This window comes from Centroberyx affinis, unplaced genomic scaffold (genome assembly GCF_046629955.1).
Source record: "Centroberyx affinis isolate AG114_WGS23_722 - 3 ecotype Tasmania unplaced genomic scaffold, CSIRO-AGI_Caff_v1 ptg000264l_1, whole genome shotgun sequence".
Classification (NCBI taxonomy): Eukaryota; Metazoa; Chordata; class Actinopteri; order Beryciformes; family Berycidae; genus Centroberyx; species Centroberyx affinis.
In genome coordinates, this window is record NW_027278945.1 from 407053 (window position 1) to 426126 (window position 19074).

Genomic DNA, 19074 nt, shown 5'->3' on the forward strand with positions numbered 1-19074 from the left:
ATTCATCAACTCGTAGATATCTAATCCCCTCTGGCTCTGCTCACTTCCTGAAGTCTAAGAAAGAACTTTACTCTGGTGGCAAGAATTCCCATGAATACTTGATGACTTCCATCGAAAGGAAGACTGCTTCGGCTCACTTTGAAAGTGACACTCGCCCAGAGAACTGGCGTAACTTTTAATTCACGGCTCCCAGTTTGTGGAAGGATATTGATAAGAGGGACAATGATAAAACGCAACATCTTTTTAATGAGTCACTGATTAAGGTAAACAGCAGTACAGTGGGAACAGCTTTGCGTAGCAGACAGTTTCAGGCATCAGGGACATGACTGGTCTCCTTGCTCAGCGCAGAGGACAGTGACTTTGCCCTCCGATAAGCCCTGTGTGAAGAAGTCCCCTCCAGTTTGTTTCCTTAATCAGCAGAGGCCAATTTTTCATCGTGCCCTGACCCAGAAACACTGCTGATCCAGTCAACAATGGAGACCATAGGAGTGCAGGCACCGCTGGATGAGCAGGTGTTGATCTGTGCAATTACAGTGACACATACTCACTGACCCATCACACCAGTCATCTGTGCCTAAGTGGGGACCACCCAAATCTCCAGAGTGGTTCTCAGACCTGCTTACAGCTCAGATCACACTTCTCTGTGATGACCTCTTGACCTCTGCTCTGTGGTCAGAGGTCAAGGGTTAGAGAGGTGGTCATGTGTCTCTCTTAGCCAGACACAGCTCTATCTCGTGCTCGGGCGACATGTCTACGGACTGTGTTGGGTCCTCTACAGTTCCTTACAAGGGGGAGTTGTTCCCAGTATGTAGTGCTATTGCAGGCCTGATTTAACAGTCTAAACTTCTCTTAACAGCAGCTTTATGGTCTGTTCCTGTGCACAAGTGCAGCCACAGAATTTATATATTTGGCACAATCAAAAAAAAAAAGCACAAGTCTCTTTTTTGTTACAGTCAAAAGCACGGAAATCAATGTTGTCCATTTACTGATAATATGTCAGAATTTTTAGCCATGTGGATTGGTAATGGATTAGTATTTAAAAACAAAAGAAAGCTCAAGTGAATAGACATTTGAGCTTCTTCAGGTTGGGAAAAAACTACAACAGCGGAAAAAACAAAGGTAAAATGCACATATCCCACATTCAAGAAGGTGGTGGCCTTTGTCTCTACGATGGACAAAGCAATCCCAGGAAAGTCTGTATGCTGGGGCCAGAGAGACCATCTACTACAAAAGACGCATTCTCTGAAGCAGGGGGGGCGTCTCCAAGGTGCATCATCTCATCAAAGCGTGGGGGAATGGTGTGATTGGACGGAGGGCAGCGAGTCATTGACTCAGTCATTAACTGAAGTGCCGGCCCAGTCTGGCTGGGCGGTAGTCCACTCGGAGCTGGACGAAGGCGTGCAGCAGGTTCCGGTCCAGGTTGGTCAGCTGCTCTCCTGAGCAAACCTGCTTCAGGTTGTCGGGGGCAACCACCAGGAGGTTACAGAGGGCGTGGAGCGTGTCGAAGAGCTGAAGCACCAGAGGGACCTGATGGATAGACAGGCACAAAACTGTTAGCGTTTTCACATACATCTTACACTTTTCAAGTTGACTCCCAGTTTACTAGCAAGCCTCATGACAAAGGCTCTACATCAAAAATCACAGTTTTCAGTCTATTTTAACTACCATGACTATTTTGAGCTGCAACTCTTTTGAACAATCCATGTATCTGTTGCCTCAGTGCTTAAAAATCTTTCTTTAACCTGCCTTCTCTTCATCCACATCTCCCATTCACAATTGAAGAAGATTTAACGGGTGAAATCAACAAAGGATTATAGTATTCACCTGGATTCACCTGACCTGTCTATTTCATAGAGAACACAGCTTTTCATTATGGTCTGTACATTCTGTGCAGGTGTAACCGTGTCTCTGCCCTGTGACCAGTGTGTCCTGGACCTATGCCCCCCCTGCTCACCCTGAAGTCCTTGGCGCAGCGTCGGTACTCGGCCACGTCGCAGATGGCCAGCATGCCCCCCATGGAGCTGTAGCTGTACTGCTGTAGATGCTCGTGGATGAGGCGGTGGAAGCGAACGCCCAGCTCCGTCAGCACCGTGTCCACGTTTTTCCCGTCCATGGACTTCCGCACGCGCTCCACCTGCCGGCTCACGTAGGCACAGACTTTGGAGCAGGCCTGCCGGGCACAGGGAGACAAGGAAGTCAGTTTGGAAAACTTGATTAAGCGGCAAATTATCACCATATGACTAACAAAAGCTATATTCAGTCCAAAAACTTTCCACATTGTGTAAGAGTCAAAATGGACAGAGGTAAGTGATTTGCCTGTTCGGGTTTCTGATTTGTGTTGTTTTGCATGTAAAGCCCAGTGGCTGAGGCAAAGGCCTTTCATCCCTTACTGTGGTGTACTGGATCATGACATTGTTCTCATCCTCAGGCCTGAAGTCGGTCTTCTTCTGCTCCGTGGCCAGGATGTGCTTCATTTGCCCCACCATGCAGTTTAGTGTTCTGGGTGGGGAGGACAAATACAATTATAATGGGACACATTAGAGTGGTTTCTTTGAAATGGCCACTTGTTGTTATATTATAATTGGCATTTATTTGTTTGCACGTACAAATGATAAAATAAAGAACACACAAGGGTGGTTGGTTGTCAGTTAGGAACTTACTGACCTGTCAATTCCTGTGTCCAGTTTCACTTCCATCTGTTCAATCACCTCTTTTTTCTTGTGCAGGCACTCTGTCAACTTTGGAGATGAGCTACAGACAGAGATTTCAAAGGTAAAGTCAGAGGTCTTGCTTTCATCTGAAAGGAATGGGCCTATGAGAGGAAGTAGCTATGGGATAATTGAATACTGTGGAATTTAACCCTTTACTGACCTAATGAGAGGCATGAGGTGGTCATTGAACTGCTTGTCAAACAAGTGGAAGATAGTGTTAGCCTGCTGGACCACATCCAGGAAGTACAGGTTGGCATTCTTGGCATCTGCTGAGGGGATAGCTGTAGTTCAAAGAGAGAGGGAGAAGGTAAGTCAATACAATAAACTAAAAGGTGGTTTAACAGATCAGCACACAGCAGTTGGTTATGGTTATGAGTGAGTTGAGTTGGATGTACCTGAGAGGCCGATCTCTAGAGCATAGTCAATGTGATCCACACACAGGTGCTCAACCAGCAGCAGGAAGATTGAGAAGGCGTTCTTGGGAAGGTCAGAGGGATCTGACAGCTGTGTCACAACAAACACAGAAAAAAAGAAAGGGGATGCAATTTACTCGTCAACCCAACAGCATGTTCACTGAAAACTGATCTAGAGGGGGCAGAGTAGCCTCACCCTGTGGCATCTCTCAAAGGCATGACGCGTCTCCTGCAGCAGATTGACCACCACCTCTTGGGAGAGGAAGGTCTCCCCGTGGGTGTCAATGCTGGGGCCCAGGGGCAGGTTGGTGCGCTGCCTGATCCGCTCCTTCAGCTCCTGGATACTGCAGAATGACAGACAGAGGTTGGATACATTATTACAACATTACAGCTCTTAACTTCAAGTGGGTTTTTTCAAATCTTCTAAACCTAAACTGTCCTGATGTTAAGAGTGGAAAGTAATTGAGAACCGAAATCTGACCTGCCAGTGCCAATTGGGCGTTTCTGGTGGTTCTTGGAGTCATAGTAGCGCTGTAGGATCATGGCGCTGCGAGTGCGGAGGTATTCCCTCTCCATGTCGATGTAACTTTCCAGGTAGGAGGAGAAAATGTTCTTGATCAGCTTGGACAGGAAGGTGTGCTTGTCTGAACCCAGGTTGAACTCTGTCAGCTTGGTAGCCAACGTTGTGGTCCTGGAAAAGATACAGACAGTGTTCAGTGTAGGGATAAGAGCTACTGTGTGTACAGTAAAGCAAAAACAAGAGAACAAGTTAATTACTTGGTGTAAAGGTCATAGAGGTTTTTGAGGTACTGTTCCACATCAGAGTGTCGGGTCTCATCCAGTTTCTCTCTAACATGGGCCTGGAGAAACAGAGGCAGACGTCATAACGTGACAGATGTGTCCAGAGGCGACATGAACTGAACATACTGAACACATAAGACTGAACAAACGGGAAGCAGTAGAAATACCTGTAATTTGTTCTCAAAGATGCTCTGGATGAGTTTGGCCATAACAGCCTCTGGGCTGCTGAACACCTCTCCCACCTGCTTGTTGACCCTCTGGCAAAGGACTGCAGTGTCCTCAAACACATCGTTCCTCGTGTAGGCACCCTGGGGAGAGCAACGAAGGGTTAATACAGAGGCTGTGGATACTACTGGTCCAGAACGAAAAGTGGAATATTATGTATAAATAACTGGAACAATATACACTCACTTCCTGACACTGCTTGATGTAGACATCCACACAGTGTGCATAGCCCTTTTACAGAAAGAGACAAGCATTACATTTCTGCCAACTTTACATCACTTAAGTGCAGATACAACATCTAAAGACAAACAAACTTTATTGCACGTTAGTATGTCATGTATGAATTGAATGGCCATCCCTAATATCACACTTGAGACAAAAAAATGATCAAATGCAGACATGACAGTTTGATGTTTCTGGGTCACCTTGAAATGTAGCAGAACCGCGGCCACCTCCCGCATACGTCCAATCTCACCCCTGCGCTGGGCGGCGGTGAACTCCTGGATTAACTGCCGCTCTAGGTCGTGGTACTTACCTGGATTGAAAAACAAACACACACACAAAATAATTTCATCATTTGCTGCTAACTTCTTATGTATTTGTAATCTGGACTATTCCATGCAGATTAGACTAGAGGAACATAAATTTGAATGTCACAAACTCACTTGCAATCTTTGCCTTGACATCTGCAAATCTGTCAGAGAAGAACATAATTAGTCATCAGAGAGGCTATTACAAATTATATCCCAGGTAAAATCATATATTATTTCCAGAAATTCATATCAAAATAACGTATTTTAACATCTAAACACCCTTGATACATTTTGATATGAGCTTACACCGTGAGGAATAGACAACACTACTAATACGCCACCTTCCGCTTGTTTGACAGTGCTCTTGTCTAAAGCTGCCTCCAGGATGCCTGACTCACCTGTCGAACGGCAGCTCCTGGGCAATGAGATGCAGCTTCTGAATGATATCAGCAGCCTCCTTAATCTGAGGAGGAGAGAGAGAGAGACAGAGAGAGAGAAAGAGAGAGAGAGAGAGAGAGAGAGGGAGGAAGAGATGTCGAGAGAGGAAAAAAGAGAGCAAGAGAGGACCATGAGAGGTGGACATCCAAACAGAAGGCAGGCAGGCCGCCGGCAGTGTCTCCACTTGGGGGATCATCATCTTAGAGCAGCCCTCCTCCACCTCCCCATGTTGGCCAGGCAGCTGATAACAAGCAGGCTGCGCTCACCTGGGCATCGGCAGCAGCAACAGCAGCAGTCCTGATTTAGCAGCACATCCAACTCTTTATTGGCATGCCTTTTCTGAATGGGCTGTAATCCCACAGGAGTCTAAATCGCCTTCAATAATCTGTCCGGCCAGGGATATCTGTCTAAAAAAAGGGGCCCTGTCGAGAACACCCCACCCCCCTCCCCCTGACATACACGCCGGCTGAAAAAGCCCCAGACCTACGAAAGGCCCGCCGTCCGCAACTCCTCTGTTCCCGCAGATGCCTGCCTCAGCTAACATCATTACTCTGCTCCCGTGAGGAGGATCCAGCCTTTCTGCTCGGCGAAGGTTTTCTAAGTATCTGTCCCCCAGCTAAGATTAGCTAAATCCCATGTAAGTAATGTAGCCGTCTCCCTGCAGTCAGGGTTTAGCAGCACTTGTCTCCACGCTGGCGGCCCAGCCCTCCCTTTCAGAAGGATTAGCAAAGCCATCCCCCTTCAGCTATTCACTTGCAGCTTTCCTCTTTCCCCCTCGTCTGGAGGTATGCTCAGGAAAAGGAATCTGGCCAGATATTTCCGCATGCCTCTCCAGAAACCTAGCCCCATCTCCAGCTCTCGTCTCTGGGATTGACCCCCCAGACTCGCTGCTCTGCTTCAACTAATGATGTTCCTACTAACAGGAATTAATCTGGAGCATCCCCATCTCTCTACTGCCACTTACAACATTTCAAAATCAAACTTTCAGGGGTCAACAGTCACTTGTCTAATATCAACATGGCCTGTGTGTAGGCAGGAACTAAGTAAAAGTATGCATTTCATCTCCTAGTACGCATGTTATCTCCTTTACTTGTACTATCATGCCACAAGCCCCTTCCTGCTGTAATGCGACACAAAGCTGAGGACCAACAGTGGAAACAAATTCTCCCTCACAGACAACCTGCAGTAAATGCAATTAGGCTTGACACGAGCATGTTGACATCCATGCTAGTCAATCAGCCAGCTATTGTCAGAAAGCAAATGACAGTTTATTAATCCAAATTAGCTGAGGGATCCAACTAAAGGGATAAACTTGACAAATTAATATGGATGGTTTACTTCATAATCCTGCTCACTCACACCTCCAGCTATATCACAGCGGGAGCCCTTGTCAATGGACACGTACACTGCCACCGAGGTGAGCTAATGTAACACGTACAGCGCACTGACCTTGTCGGGGTTGTTGAACACGTCACTGCGTAGCTCTCCATCCAAAAACTCGTTGAAGTAGGTCATGAGACGCTGAGCTTCCACGGCCCGCTGTCGGGGTGTATTCACCCCCTCCAGCTGGTCGCCAAGGTGACACACCTTGGTGGCCACATAGCTGATGTGCTCGTCAAGCTCCTGGAAATGCTGAAAGGCCACCTGAAATGATACAAAACATGGAGGGATGTAAAGCAACCCAAAGACATTCTGTGACATGAGTGAGGGATAGGAAAAAATCTCTTAAAGCTTAAAGAGATTTAGGTGGGAACATTAGACCATACAGCTCACCTGGTTGCTCCTCTGCAAGTCTTGTACTTTGTGTGCAAATTCCTTGGCCTCGCGATGACACTGATGTTCAAGCTTCTCCACCCGCCGTTGGATCTTCTCATCCAGCTGCTTCAGCTCCTCAATGTGGTTCTCAAACTCTTCCAGCAGCCTATCAGAGTGGAGAGAAGGCTTGTAGATCCAGAACTTCACATTGGTCTTAACAACAGGGATCCATAGCAAACAACAGGTTAAACACAAAAATAGTCTTAGTCTGGAGGAGTAATTGGGAAAGGCAAGGTTAAATCTGTCCCACTGACCTAACACTTACAGTTAATAGTTACAGAATAGTGCTGGATGCTTAATTCCTGGGTCCCCAGACTTAAGAAGCTCTGAAAACTAGGAGCTTCGTCAGCTGCATTTTAAGTGCCATCAGGACTGCGGAGCAAATGTTCTAAGTCAGCACCACATTTCACAGACTAGGAAACATCCCAAAATGATGAGTATATAATCTCTTGACTAATTCCCTCAGCACTGGCTACAGCTTAAAGACATCTCCCATCCCTTCCCAATACACACTCATTCCCTGGCTGGTGACTCACAGTATGGTGGCCTCCAAAGATACGTTGTCTCTGACTCTTCACTACGGTTTAGAAAGAGCTTCCATGGAGGTGGTGGCAACAGTTTTGTGGAGGAAGTAGATAAGGCAGGATGGATCTACAGTATAGTTAGGGTTCTTAAAGACTGTATGGCATTTGTGCTTACAAGAAATAAGTTGGTTCCCAAGTGTAAACATAACATCAAGCAATGAAAATGCCATGTAAAGAAACTTTTTTTTTTTTTACAATAATACTCTATAGCCTATATAAGATTGAGATCAATTTTAGGACATCCTGGAGAACTACTTCAGTTTCACTTATGGAGTATTTGGTAAGTTGATATTGACTGCTGTAAATAAATAAATCAGAATAAATATTAAAAAAGAAAAATGACTTAAAATATGTATCTAATAATTTTCTAGACAGTTTGTTTTGAAACCAAACTATGATGCAAAAGTGTGCGTCTTTGACAGTGGGACTGGGACTGACAGTTCCCATGAAGCAAACACAACAGTTCCACTGACAGACAAGTAAATTTAATCTTGGGAATTGGGAGCAAGGATGGAATACTGCATGAAGATGGCAACCTTCTGGTTTGTTAGCATTACTTGTCAGACAGTGGAAAAATGTCTTAGTGTCAACAACATTTGAAAACAAGAGTTGTGAATTACATTAAAGACTGGGCTGGGAAAACAGAATTAAGTAAAAACCAGGAGGCTGCCATCTGTATACATCTAATCACTTGTATCAGATTGGCAGAGGACCTGAGTGGAAAAGCTGTTCTACATATTAAAAATGTCATGTTGACATAGGAGACAAAAGCATCCATTTGAGATCTGCACTTTTCTGTCAGCTTACTCGTTATTTAGGTTGATCTCTCCGATAAGAAATCAAAGGCCAATGGATGCAAGAGAGTATATCTACTGTCATTACATTTTGTTCATAGTCATTTTTGAGTCATTGTTGTGGAAAAATACTGTAGATAAGGCAGCATTAGCAGTGATGAATATAAAAAAGCCTATTGACACCAGATGACATACTGCATTACAGGCTGTCAAGTCAAGGTTGAAAACTGGAGCTTGGCATTCTTCGAGGTTGCGCAATTAATTTGATTTACGGTGATGATCAGACAGGGAGGTGTGCACTGTAAATGCGGATGACAGTCGCCTACCTTTTGGGGTCAAACGCCTCGGCTCCTCCTTTAGAGCCTCCTCCAGGAGTCCTCCACGCCAACCTTTCAATGTACTCGTCTGCATCAAAGGGCTCCTGGGCACAGAGCAAACACAGAGTAACATGTGTGCACCGATGATCAGCAAAGAGCAAAACAACCAGGCTCACGTTAGTTACCTTGCTATTTAACCAACAAGCAACAACAAAAGACTTACTAGCAACCCACACCCTGGAATAACTGATAGTTCTACTACCGTCACCTTCCTTAGCTAGATAATGTAAGTCAGTAACGTTACAATCTTGCCTGAGTTAAATTAAAGCAAACCTGTACTTGCTGTTTTTCCTATCTAGACTACGACACGGTGAAAATAAGCTCCCTGTTTGAAGCATTATTGAGTCTTTCTCGCAGAGGCTGGACAAGAACCATCAAGCTAACGTTAACCGTAGCTAGCTCGCTAACACAGCAGTCTGGTGCAGCAGTCATTTTACCTCGAACAGTTGAGCAGTTGTTGCCATGTTCAAGCTTCCGTTAGCGGCGTAGAAAAACACAATTTAGGGTAAGGAACTGAGAGTCGGCAATACTGCCGACTTCCCGATGAGCTTGCTGATTTCTTACAGTTTTGCCCTTTGTTGACAGCTAGCTAGTTAGCAATCCAGCTTCCTGTATGGGAGAGAAGGGTGGGGATAGTTGCTTGCAAATACGCATGCGCATATGTCGGCTGATTGGTTGTGGCTGTCACATGAAACAATAGCAGGAAGTAGCTACGTTCGATCTAAACGACAACATTGAGGCATATTTGTATTTGTAAGTTGAATATTTGGCAAGATGATAATAATATTGTCTAAATCACAGAAATTTGCCGTCAACTGAGGACTTCACTGTTGCTGGCCAAATGAGTTTACGTGCTTTGTGGATTATTTCTCACGAGAAGGGAGAAAATGTTTCAGTACGATTTTCAAGGTTTGTAACTGACTCTCACAAAATCTGGACACTTCCCTTTTAAGTTAGTGGCGTAGCGCTCTGATGCTGTATAACATGTAACAGTATATAACAGAAACCTGCTGTCATACTGCTTTCAGCTGATGCTTTGTGGTGATTGTAATGTCTTGTGTCTCCTCCCACAGGAGGTTCTCTACCGTTGAGCACCGTGCGAAGTGCCTGGCAGGGTCCTTATATGTGCCAGTCCCAGAAGAAAGCGCTGTGCTCCAGCTCCTACTCACTGAGCTGGGGCTGGCTGACTCAGACAAGCCCTACGTAGTTCTCAGAGACGACTGCCTCCACCAGCAGCGATCCCCAGCCCTGGAGCTGCATGTGAAAGGCTCTGGAAAGGGAATCCTCTGGCCAGTGTTGGCCATCTCGCAAGGGCCGCTGATCTTGGCTTGCCTGCCTTTGGTGGATGGCCCTGCTGAGCCGCGCCCACCTCTGGCCAGCCTGCTGTCGGTCTCCCAGGGCCTCACACTCCTGGCAGGCCTGCAGACTTTTCTCCTTGGTTCTGGGAGTAAGCCTGATAGTGAAGGGCTGGCATCTCGCCTGGCGATGCTGCCTTCGGTACTTCTGCAGGTTTGTCCACTTGGCACACCTCTGGATATCCCACAGCTGGGGGCACCTGCTGCATCCACAGTGTCCACTTCTGCTGGGACCCAGAAGCAGCCGGCCTGGAAGACAGGGCTACACCGTGGCCGGGCTGTGGTGAACGTAGCGCTGACAGAAATGGTGCGCTCCATGCAGTATGGTAACCGGAGCAGACAGGACCTCTGGGATGTCTATGGCACTGTAACATGCAAAGTAAGTACACAGTGTAAGGTAAATGCACTAAAATTATAGTAAAATAACTTGGCTGTCTCCTATCTCTTCCTTCAATCTATTTCTTCCTTCTGTCATCAGTGTGAAGTGGAGGGGGTGCTCCCAAATGTGACGGTGACCCTCACACTGCCTCCAAACGGGTCACCGCTACAGGACATCCTGGTCCATCCCTGTGTCACCTCACTGGATTCCAGTATTCTGACTGCCAGCAGTGTGGATGACTGTGACAGCTCAGCTTTCTCTGGGCCGTACAAGTTCCCCTTCTCGCCTCCTCTGGAGCCGTTCAGACTGTGCAGCTATACATCTCAGGTATAAAACTTAACACAATAACAAGACACCTTTTAATCCCACACTTTGGTGTGAATGTCTTAATTGATTCTGGTTGACAGTCCGTTCTTTCCTCAGGTCCCTGTACCACCCATCCTGGGTTCCTATCAGCTGAAGGAAGAGGAGAACCAGCTGCGTGTGTCAGTAACCCTCAAACTTCATGAGAGTGTGAGGAATAGCTTTGAGTACTGTGAAGCACACCTGCCCTTCTTTAACAGGTAACCAGCACAAGAGACACAAGCTTCTTGATCAGAACTCTTGGCAATGTCTTTTTCCTGTAAAGAGGTTTGATGGGTTTGGGAGGTAGATTGTGATCCTGACAGTAAGTCAGGAACCAAGATCTTTTAGAGAATAGTTAACAGAGTTCAGTGTTTACGAGAGTAAGAAAACCTGTGTCTTTATGACAAACCATAAACTTAGGACACCATTTTGGTACAGAACAAGAATAATAAATTCTTAGATATGTTAGTAGGATAATCAACAAAAGTAGGTTGGAAAAAAATCTACTTTTTCTAATTAAGCCAGCTAATAAACTTATTGAAATTAATTCCACTTGCCAATAAAATACAAGCTAGCATGAGAAAAATATGTTTTTAAGAAATGTTTAATCACTGAATAATGGCCTTAGAAACAGTAGTAATAGCACTAGTACACTAGTAATCATATTCTCTTTTGCAGAGAGGAATTCTTCAAAATGTATAATTGTTGTATGGTCTCTCATATGGGCCTTTTTATTATGGCATAACACTCTTCTGCATCCTTAGTCAAAAAAAGCAATGTGCAGTTATCTTTGCAAAACACCTGAGCTGGTCTCATGACAGTACACCAAGTAACCCATCTGCAGGTTGCCAGCTTGAATAAATGAGATCCCCTTACAGCCAAGTAATAACCTCATAGTGTAACTTTCTCATCAAATCCATCATGTACGACCCAGTGGCAAAGTACTCCTCTCATACAATTTGAAGAAATGTCCCCAAAAAGTTGGACTAAAAGTACTTCTAACATTTACATAATCACTAGATCATTTTGCTGTCGAATCCTCACATAAATGCTACTCGTACTGTCATTGTGGGGTTTCTTGCAGAGCAGAGATGATTAAACCCTCTAATTTTCAAAATGGTCTCCCTGGTCAAATCTGCTGCCATTTGCCCGTGTGTCATTAGCTCACTCCAAGAAGGTGATAAAAGTGGCTGAACCCATAAAATCCCTCTAAAATACATAATGTCTTTACTATACAGTGTAATTGGTAGTGATCTTTGCAGGGTGACTGTTCAATTGTAACATCTGCCTGTGGGCTCTGTGTGTTTGCAGGGATCAGATGGGTTCTGTGGATGTGAAGGTGAGCTCTGGGCAGCTGGAGGTCTCCAGGGAGAAGAACCTACTGGTCTGGGTCCTCGGTACGCCTTGCGCTCCACAGCATTAATGTAAAGATTCAATTTGACTGCAACTATACATTTGAAATAGAAACTAATGTCTGCATTTCCCTCCTCTGCTATTTAGGCCAAAAGTTTCCTAAATGTCGCGAGGTCACGATGGACGGTAAGATCAGCTTTTCAGGGCAGATCCCCGGACCTGCAGACCCCCTCTGCACAGAACTTACAGCCTACATCAAAGTAAGTTAACTTGTGTGGTGGTAATCAATAGCCAGTTACAGTCAAAACATGGGTCAGCAGAATTATACTTCATCTCTACTGTGAACCCAGTCCACATCCCTGGTCTTTTTGAGCTATCTGAAAATTAGGAATGACAAGATTCATGATGCTATACACACACTAATTTAGAACGTAGAAACAAATAAATCAGTCACCAGATGTAGTCTAAATATGAAAGTCAGTTCTCCAACAACTAATCTCTTCAACTAATGGGATATCAAATGCATGAGGTATATGAAGCTGTCATTAGATTATAGCAATTATAATGATAAGCAATTCCATGTCTCACGGTGTGTCTAATCTAACTGCGCCATCATCCCTACTTTACAGTTGTATTTCAAAGTGCCTGACATGACGCTGTCCGGGTGCTGTGTAGACCAGCATTCAGTGCAGGTGTATTCCTCTGCCAAACCACGGATCGTAACATGTAAGTGTGTAATACTTCTTTGAATCAAAATGTTTGATTGCATACATAAAATTACATTTGTTAAAGCTAAAGATGGCCTCTGTTCGACCCACAGCCCGAGAACTTCAATCCAAGGAGTACTTCATATGGAACTCAACAGGTACCGCTCCAGTTTCCTCTGGACACATGATGCTGTAGCCTAGATACGTTAGGAGCAGCTCGGTGGAAAGGCGCTCCAGGCTCTGTACTGGAACTGACGAGGATGGCAAGGATATTTTGTGATTCCAACTGGATATGTGACCACATGAACGCATTTGTTACTATTCCACTGTTACTGGAGAGCTCACAAAGGATAAAAACATGGAATGCCAGTCAAAATGGCTTATAGCAGATTGTGCGTGACATCTAAAGGTCAGACATAAAAGAGTTAAATCATTTTGCCTTTGCTCAGTACAGACCACAATGTGCACAACTTGCTGTTGATTAAGGATAATTGTTTGACTGGTAGTATTATGTGTTTTGTTGATGGAAAATGATTTGATAAATGTACACATCTGTAATATTTTGTTTAAAGTCCACTGTTGAAAATTCCTGCCCCACTAGTTCAACTTCTTTTATCCCCCAACCTTACCCTCCCTTAAATTTACCCCATTGCCCCCCCCCCCCCCCCCACCACCCCCCACACTCTTTAGACAGAAGGGCCACCCCTTGCTCTGACAGTCCCACTTCAGTGGCTCTCCATCAGCCGGATAATTAGCAGCTGGGTCCTTGTCATCAGCTGTTGTGGGCCTGGAGGAGAGGGGTGCCTGGGCTGTGAAAGGCCAGGCTGCTCTGGCCAGTGTCTTGGCTACAAAGGGCTCCTCTTGAGAACTGGCAGGAGTCCTTGGTCCCCCCTTTTGACCCCATCCCCTCCCTGTCAACCAGTGGCTGGTTCAAACACACAACCTCTCCAACCAGACTAAGATTGAGCGCTGACCCTCTGGCCCTCAGAGACTTTAAAGCGGTCTGTCCCATTCAGCTAACAAGACCAGGCTAATTGGAGAAAAAGTTACAAGGACAGTAATGGTTAGGTCGCCTCTTGAGGTTGCATAGGTGCTTTAATTCTCAATTAATGTAGAAGCATGAGTAAATTATTTTGATCTTTACTGTTTGCAACACCATTGTTAGGTAATTACCATTGTCAGGTAATTATAATTTATAGTTAATTACTATATACTAATTACTTGAAGAGGGACTTGTTAAGGAAGTTTCATTTGGTTCCTGAAGTTTCCCACAACAGTTTACTATTATGTTAGTTGTCCTATTACATGCTAACACTGCTACATTTCTACTACATAAGCACCACTACAGTCAAGAGAGTTTTATGAATAACTAGCTGTGAAGGGTTAAATCAGAGGAGATTGTGTTCCACTATTCCACTGCAGCCAGACTCCTCTGAGTGCCCCCATTGTCTGCTGTTGGCCTCTTGTGCCCCCTTGCTGGTCCAAACGCTACATTCTCACGTGGATTTCCACTCAGAAGGCTGACCATGACCAATCCTCTGTCAATTGGAACCAATTGCTCACACGGCATCCTTCACCTTCTTTTTATGTAGCTGTACGGAGTCGCAGACACCGAGACCTCTCGGCTCTCCCCCTCCACGTTGATTTGGCTTTAAGACCCAGTGTGTGTGGCTAGCGAACTGGAAAAGGAGACGTTTTTTGAAGAGTTGGGCTACTCTAAATCTCCTCAGTATCCCAGTCTGTGGTCAGTCTGGCTCCTGGAGTCTGCAGTCACTGGCCTCTCACTGGCAGACTTTGCTTTGTTGATTGAATGGCTTGCTAAGTAGATGGACTCGTTTTAATGTGATTCTCTGCTCCAGTGCCTTGTGCCCACACTTTTTTTTTTAATTCTATGGTGTTTTTCAAAATCACTAATTTATTTCATCATTGTTTACACTTTTATACATGTAAACAAGAAAAGAAATGAACAGAAGAAATGGAAAAAAAAAAAAAAAAAACTAACAATAAAAATAAAAATCAAATGGGCTAAAAATAACTTTTTGAAACTTAAGCAGCAGTGATGATTGTCATAAATCATGCTGACACAACAAAATACAGAGAAAAAACCTAAATCGCTTAATATTGTGTTTCATAATGATACCAAAAGGTTTACTACATTATTATAAAGGTTGTAATGTTGCAACTGTAATGCATTGAACTGTGTGAGTCAGGTTTAGTTTCCCTCAGCCCAATAATGACACCCAGTGGTAGAGTAGGATAAAGTTCACTTTAAAATGTGTTGATTTCTTTAATACAGTTTCATGTGTACAGAGTCTAGTATTCTTTTGAAATAGTTCTACTCCATCGTTGTCGGATTATCTTTGCTTATTTAATTCCTCTGCAGCCCCCTGCCATGTGATGTGAGCCCATCAGTGTTCATCTAATACACCGTGCCTGAAGACCGGGCTTTTGTTGGCCACCGTGTCCTCAGGTGTTTGGTAGCAGGCCAGTTCCTCTCTCAATCTCTCCAAGCCTGCTAAGAGCCAGCCTCAGGCAGATCGCTTGGAGTATAGTGGTCCAATTAGCAATTTCCTGTTCGCAGACTGATCATTCTTCAAGAGCCACAGATCTTTTCAAATAATGGGATATCTTTGGATACTGTAAGGACTTTTTTGTACTCATTTCTATGCCTCCTCTTGCCCAATAATAGATCAAAGCCTTCAAAGCTGGCTGGGTTGGATCACTATTGTTTGAACTAAATTTGAAGTTTATTTTGGGATGTTTGCTGTCAATATTGTGAGTGAATGTGTTGCTTCTAAATGTGCTTTATTTTCACTGCTTTGTGACGGTACAACTGTTCTCACTTTTAAGCATTACTATCACCCCTAGAGGGCGCCATGCACTCTGCTGTGCAGAAAATATTTCACGAACATCTTCACAAACAGTTTCATTTGTTTATATTATAAACCCATTTTATCTGGCAACTATCTATATGAGGGAGTGATCATATATGGACAAGATTTCTACAAAGGCAACTATAATCATGTGTGACAAATTATTAATAAAGAAGTGCCTTGGAATTGCCAATATGTGCCTACCAATTAGCGAAAACATTGAGACCATTAATGGTTACCCAAGAAATTACATTTTCTTTATGTCTTCACTATCAATGGTAGGGATGATGTAATAGCTGTTTTAGTAATTAATTTGCATTACTTAAACCTGATGTTCCAGATCTCTTCTAATCCAGATTACTAAATGCAACCTGTGCTCTTACTCCAGCTCAGGTTCCCAAATCCCTTTTGCCCCATGGTGTGCACCTCTTATCCTCCCACTCTGCCAGCCCCTGACAGGCTCAGGCCACATCCAGCTTTGTGTTTTACCTGTGTCTTCTATTCTCTCTCTTTCCCTGTCAATCCTCCACGTTAAGGTTTCGTCCACAGACAGTCCCCTGTGTCCAGTTTGTTGAACAGTTTTTTCTTCTCTGTTTTTGGGACCTTTGGGACAACCTTGAGCTTGATCTCTCCAGGTCAAATCTTCCACTTTGCACAAGAGCTGTGAGTTAGGCTCGTTATGTTGTCTCTCCTCCCCCAAGGGAGGCACAGGTGTTGGTTGCAGGAGGCTCCTGGGGTCCAGACTTTCCCCTGTGGCCTCATCCCAGAAGATGTCCCGCTCTGTGGGCCTTTTCACCAGTTTCAGCCTCTGGATCCCTTCCTTATATTGACCTCCAACTGAAGGACCCAATGGGACAAACAAATGATAATGGAATCAGTCAATTGAACACATTCAGTTTGACTGTGTAACTGTTTTTTAATATAGCCATGTCCAGTCTTACCATTAACTGTGTAGACAACCTTATGTCTTCTCTGCTCTCTGGCTTGACGGAGGTGGGCTCGCCGATGACGATGAGCCTGTTGACTGAGAGCCGTCTGGGCCTCCAGAAACCCTCCCTACACAGCCCGCAAAGCCACAACAACTCATATTTACACAGTATATATTTATTACAATGCATATTTTCTCTGTCTGGGTTTGTTTGTAGCTGAAGAGAAAAAATGTGTCCTTAAACCAAGGTGCATTAACAGGAAATAGGAAAAAAATTCAGCTACTCATGGAGGCAGATGGATGATCTTCAGAAAAAACTTTTATTGATGCAGTAAAAACCAACGCGTTTCGGCAGCATGCCTTCATCGGGGTTTGTAGCTGAACAATATAATTTACACTGCATCATAAAATCCACCTCGACATATCCCTTTTGGACAAATTCTAATCTGCATAAGTGGATTTTACGCAGAAGAATTTCCAATGTATAGAACGAATCACGTGACTGTGTCAAGAATACGCTTTTCTTTGTGTGTCTGTGAGTGTGTACCTAATAGCAGGGGCTTTCCTGTTCCCTGTACCCTGAAAATGGATCCCATTGAGGCACAGTCATGGCTGTAGCCCACCCCACTTTCCACTCCACCGGCACTTTAATCAGACCCACTGGGACAGGAAGGGCCCAGACTCGCAGCTCACCAGCTGTCTCTCTCTTTCTCCTTCTCTCTCTCTCTCTCTCTCTCTCTCTCTCTCTCTCTCTTTCTCTCTCTTTCTTTCAAACATAGCACTGCTGCTCACTTTAATTTTCCCTCAGTGTAAAAATGTTTTAACTGAATTATTGATGTTATAGATACACTCCAGCTCTTCCATACTTTGTCAATATACTTTACCTGCATCAGTCTGCTGGTGCCAGAGTGCCCTGTCTGGCCGCTGGTAAAAAACTGGTGGACACCCCCATCTCTGCAGTCCTTGCCCTACAACAAACCATACAATTCCTTATCATCATTCCAGTACATTGTGTTGTGAGATGGGTATGAGGGCAGTGACACTGGGATGGTGATGGGGAATGTGTGTTTTTATTTATTACCATGGCAATGTGATTGTCAGTGGTTGTGTGGCCAATTTGAAGGGCCAGTGGTTGCAATGCCTGAGGAGAGATAATGATGGGAGGTCTGGGTAAAAATCACAACCAGTCAGAAACAATAGTACAACATAATGTCCCTCTGAGTCCCAGACACAGGATTGAACAGATGAGATATGACGCAGATAAATCAGGCACAAAGAACAGCTTGTTAGTTGTAATTACAAAAGTACACTATGTTAGGTCGCTGACTTTGCCGTTCTAACCTGTGGTCTTCGGGGCGGATGGGAATGAATGATGCTTGGATTGCTGCTTTGCGTTGGTAGCAGGCTTTCTGCAAAGCATGGTTCTTACAGCACATACGTACATGCACACACGGTTATCTTTTATCGCAGTCTGGTTAATGCACCAGTACCGCTACAGAGTAATCTCCAAAAATGATGAAAAGCAAAGACTGAACGGTAATGAAAAATGAACGACAAAAGATTTTTCCTGACCTGAGAGTGTGGACAGAGTTGTTTCCCGTTTCAGTGGAGGCAGGGTTTTCTTCCTCTGCCCCAGACCTGGCTGCTGCTCCAGAGTGACGGGCAGAGCAGGGAGAGTCCACTGTAGTTTGGGTTGGCTGGGCTGCTGCTCCCCCTCTTCTCCCTGACCGTGACATGGGGCCACCTTACTCAGCCTGGGCCTGGAGCCTGTGGAGCCCATTGTCCTGCTACCTGCCCCGACGGCCAAAAGGTTCAAATGCTAACCCGGATGTTAAGCAACAGCCCTTCGATCATAAATTCCACTCTATTATAAGTCAGGTAGGTGAAGCTTAAACGGTAGAAATAACTTTCTTCAAGTTTGGTGTGAATCACAAAAACTAGTCTCACCTTTTTTAATGTCTTCTCATCGGTCACATTAAGGTTTGTCTACGCTCCACTGTAGATCCAGTTTAGCTCACTTTCCTTTGTAGATGTTGAGTCAGTGTGGCCCTCTGGCCTCTCCTATGAATCACATCATCAGTTACAGAATAACTACTCCTGTGAACTCTGCCATCCTACTCATTTGCCCTAACTGCTGCCAGTCAAACCCAGTAGTCTTCAAATCTCCCCCACCGGCAAACTGGGGTTTTGTCCTGAAGCATCTCTCTGTCTGGTGCCAATCTACAAATGCAATAAACACGTTTGATTGTGGTTAAAAGAGTAGGTGTGTGCTCCATCCCTGCTTTCATACTCCACTTTCTCATTATAATGAGCTAGGTTTCTATGGCAACTCTCCCTACAGGTTACTTTGTAACTCATAAGTTAATGCTTGAAAGACCCTGTTATTTTCATGTATCCCTTCCGTATCAGAAAAGCCCCAAGGGTTAAGAGAGGCAGGTTCTTT

The 19074-nt window shown here is 44.7% G+C and overlaps 2 protein-coding genes across 3 annotated transcripts; one reads left to right on the top strand and one right to left on the bottom strand.

Annotated features, from left to right (window-relative positions):
* Window positions 1–236: 236 nt before the first annotated feature.
* On the bottom strand, window positions 237–9303 carry exoc5 (exocyst complex component 5). Its single transcript, XM_071546457.1, has 18 exons — window positions 9129–9303; window positions 8641–8735; window positions 6895–7042; window positions 6571–6765; window positions 5082–5146; window positions 4816–4844; window positions 4576–4685; window positions 4337–4381; window positions 4093–4233; window positions 3902–3984; window positions 3606–3815; window positions 3321–3468; window positions 3107–3215; window positions 2872–2992; window positions 2665–2751; window positions 2391–2499; window positions 1955–2170; window positions 237–1527 (listed from the first exon to the last, which is right to left on the bottom strand). Exons 1-18 carry the CDS (start codon window positions 9153–9155, stop codon window positions 1339–1341), a joined length of 2127 nt encoding a protein of 708 aa, XP_071402558.1. The 5' UTR covers window positions 9156–9303; the 3' UTR covers window positions 237–1338.
* Window positions 8758–13402, top strand: ap5m1 (adaptor related protein complex 5 subunit mu 1). Of its 2 annotated transcripts, none has more exons than XM_071546477.1 (9): window positions 8758–8807; window positions 9493–9600; window positions 9765–10425; window positions 10525–10752; window positions 10849–10988; window positions 12082–12167; window positions 12271–12383; window positions 12753–12849; window positions 12944–13402. In XM_071546477.1, the coding sequence occupies exons 2-9, from the start codon at window positions 9533–9535 to the stop codon at window positions 13024–13026; spliced, it is 1476 nt and encodes a 491-aa protein (XP_071402578.1). In that variant the 5' UTR covers window positions 8758–8807; window positions 9493–9532; the 3' UTR covers window positions 13027–13402. The 2 variants fall into 2 exon arrangements, with proteins under 2 accessions (XP_071402578.1, XP_071402570.1); XM_071546469.1 differs by having other exon boundaries at window positions 8777–8917.
* The last annotated feature ends 5672 nt before the right edge of the window (window positions 13403–19074 follow it).

What these genes read in the sequence shown, in the direction of transcription:
- exoc5 (XM_071546457.1), bottom strand. Translation starts at nt 9,155, where the DNA reads ATGGCAACAACTGCTCAACTGTTCGAG. An exon ending in TGTCAAGGCAAAGATTGCAA is followed by an intron (nt 4,686 to 4,815) that starts GTGAGTTTGTGA and finishes TTTTCAATCCAG; the next exon opens with GTAAGTACCACGACCTAGAG. An exon ending in ACATCAAGCAGTGTCAGGAA is followed by an intron (nt 4,234 to 4,336) that starts GTGAGTGTATAT and finishes TGCTCTCCCCAG; the next exon opens with GGTGCCTACACGAGGAACGA.
- ap5m1 (XM_071546477.1), top strand. Translation starts at nt 9,533, where the DNA reads ATGAGTTTACGTGCTTTGTGGATTATTTCTCACGAGAAGGGAGAAAAT. An exon ending in ATGGCACTGTAACATGCAAA is followed by an intron (nt 10,426 to 10,524) that starts GTAAGTACACAG and finishes TTCTGTCATCAG; the next exon opens with TGTGAAGTGGAGGGGGTGCT. An exon ending in CCTACTGGTCTGGGTCCTCG is followed by an intron (nt 12,168 to 12,270) that starts GTACGCCTTGCG and finishes TCTGCTATTTAG; the next exon opens with GCCAAAAGTTTCCTAAATGT.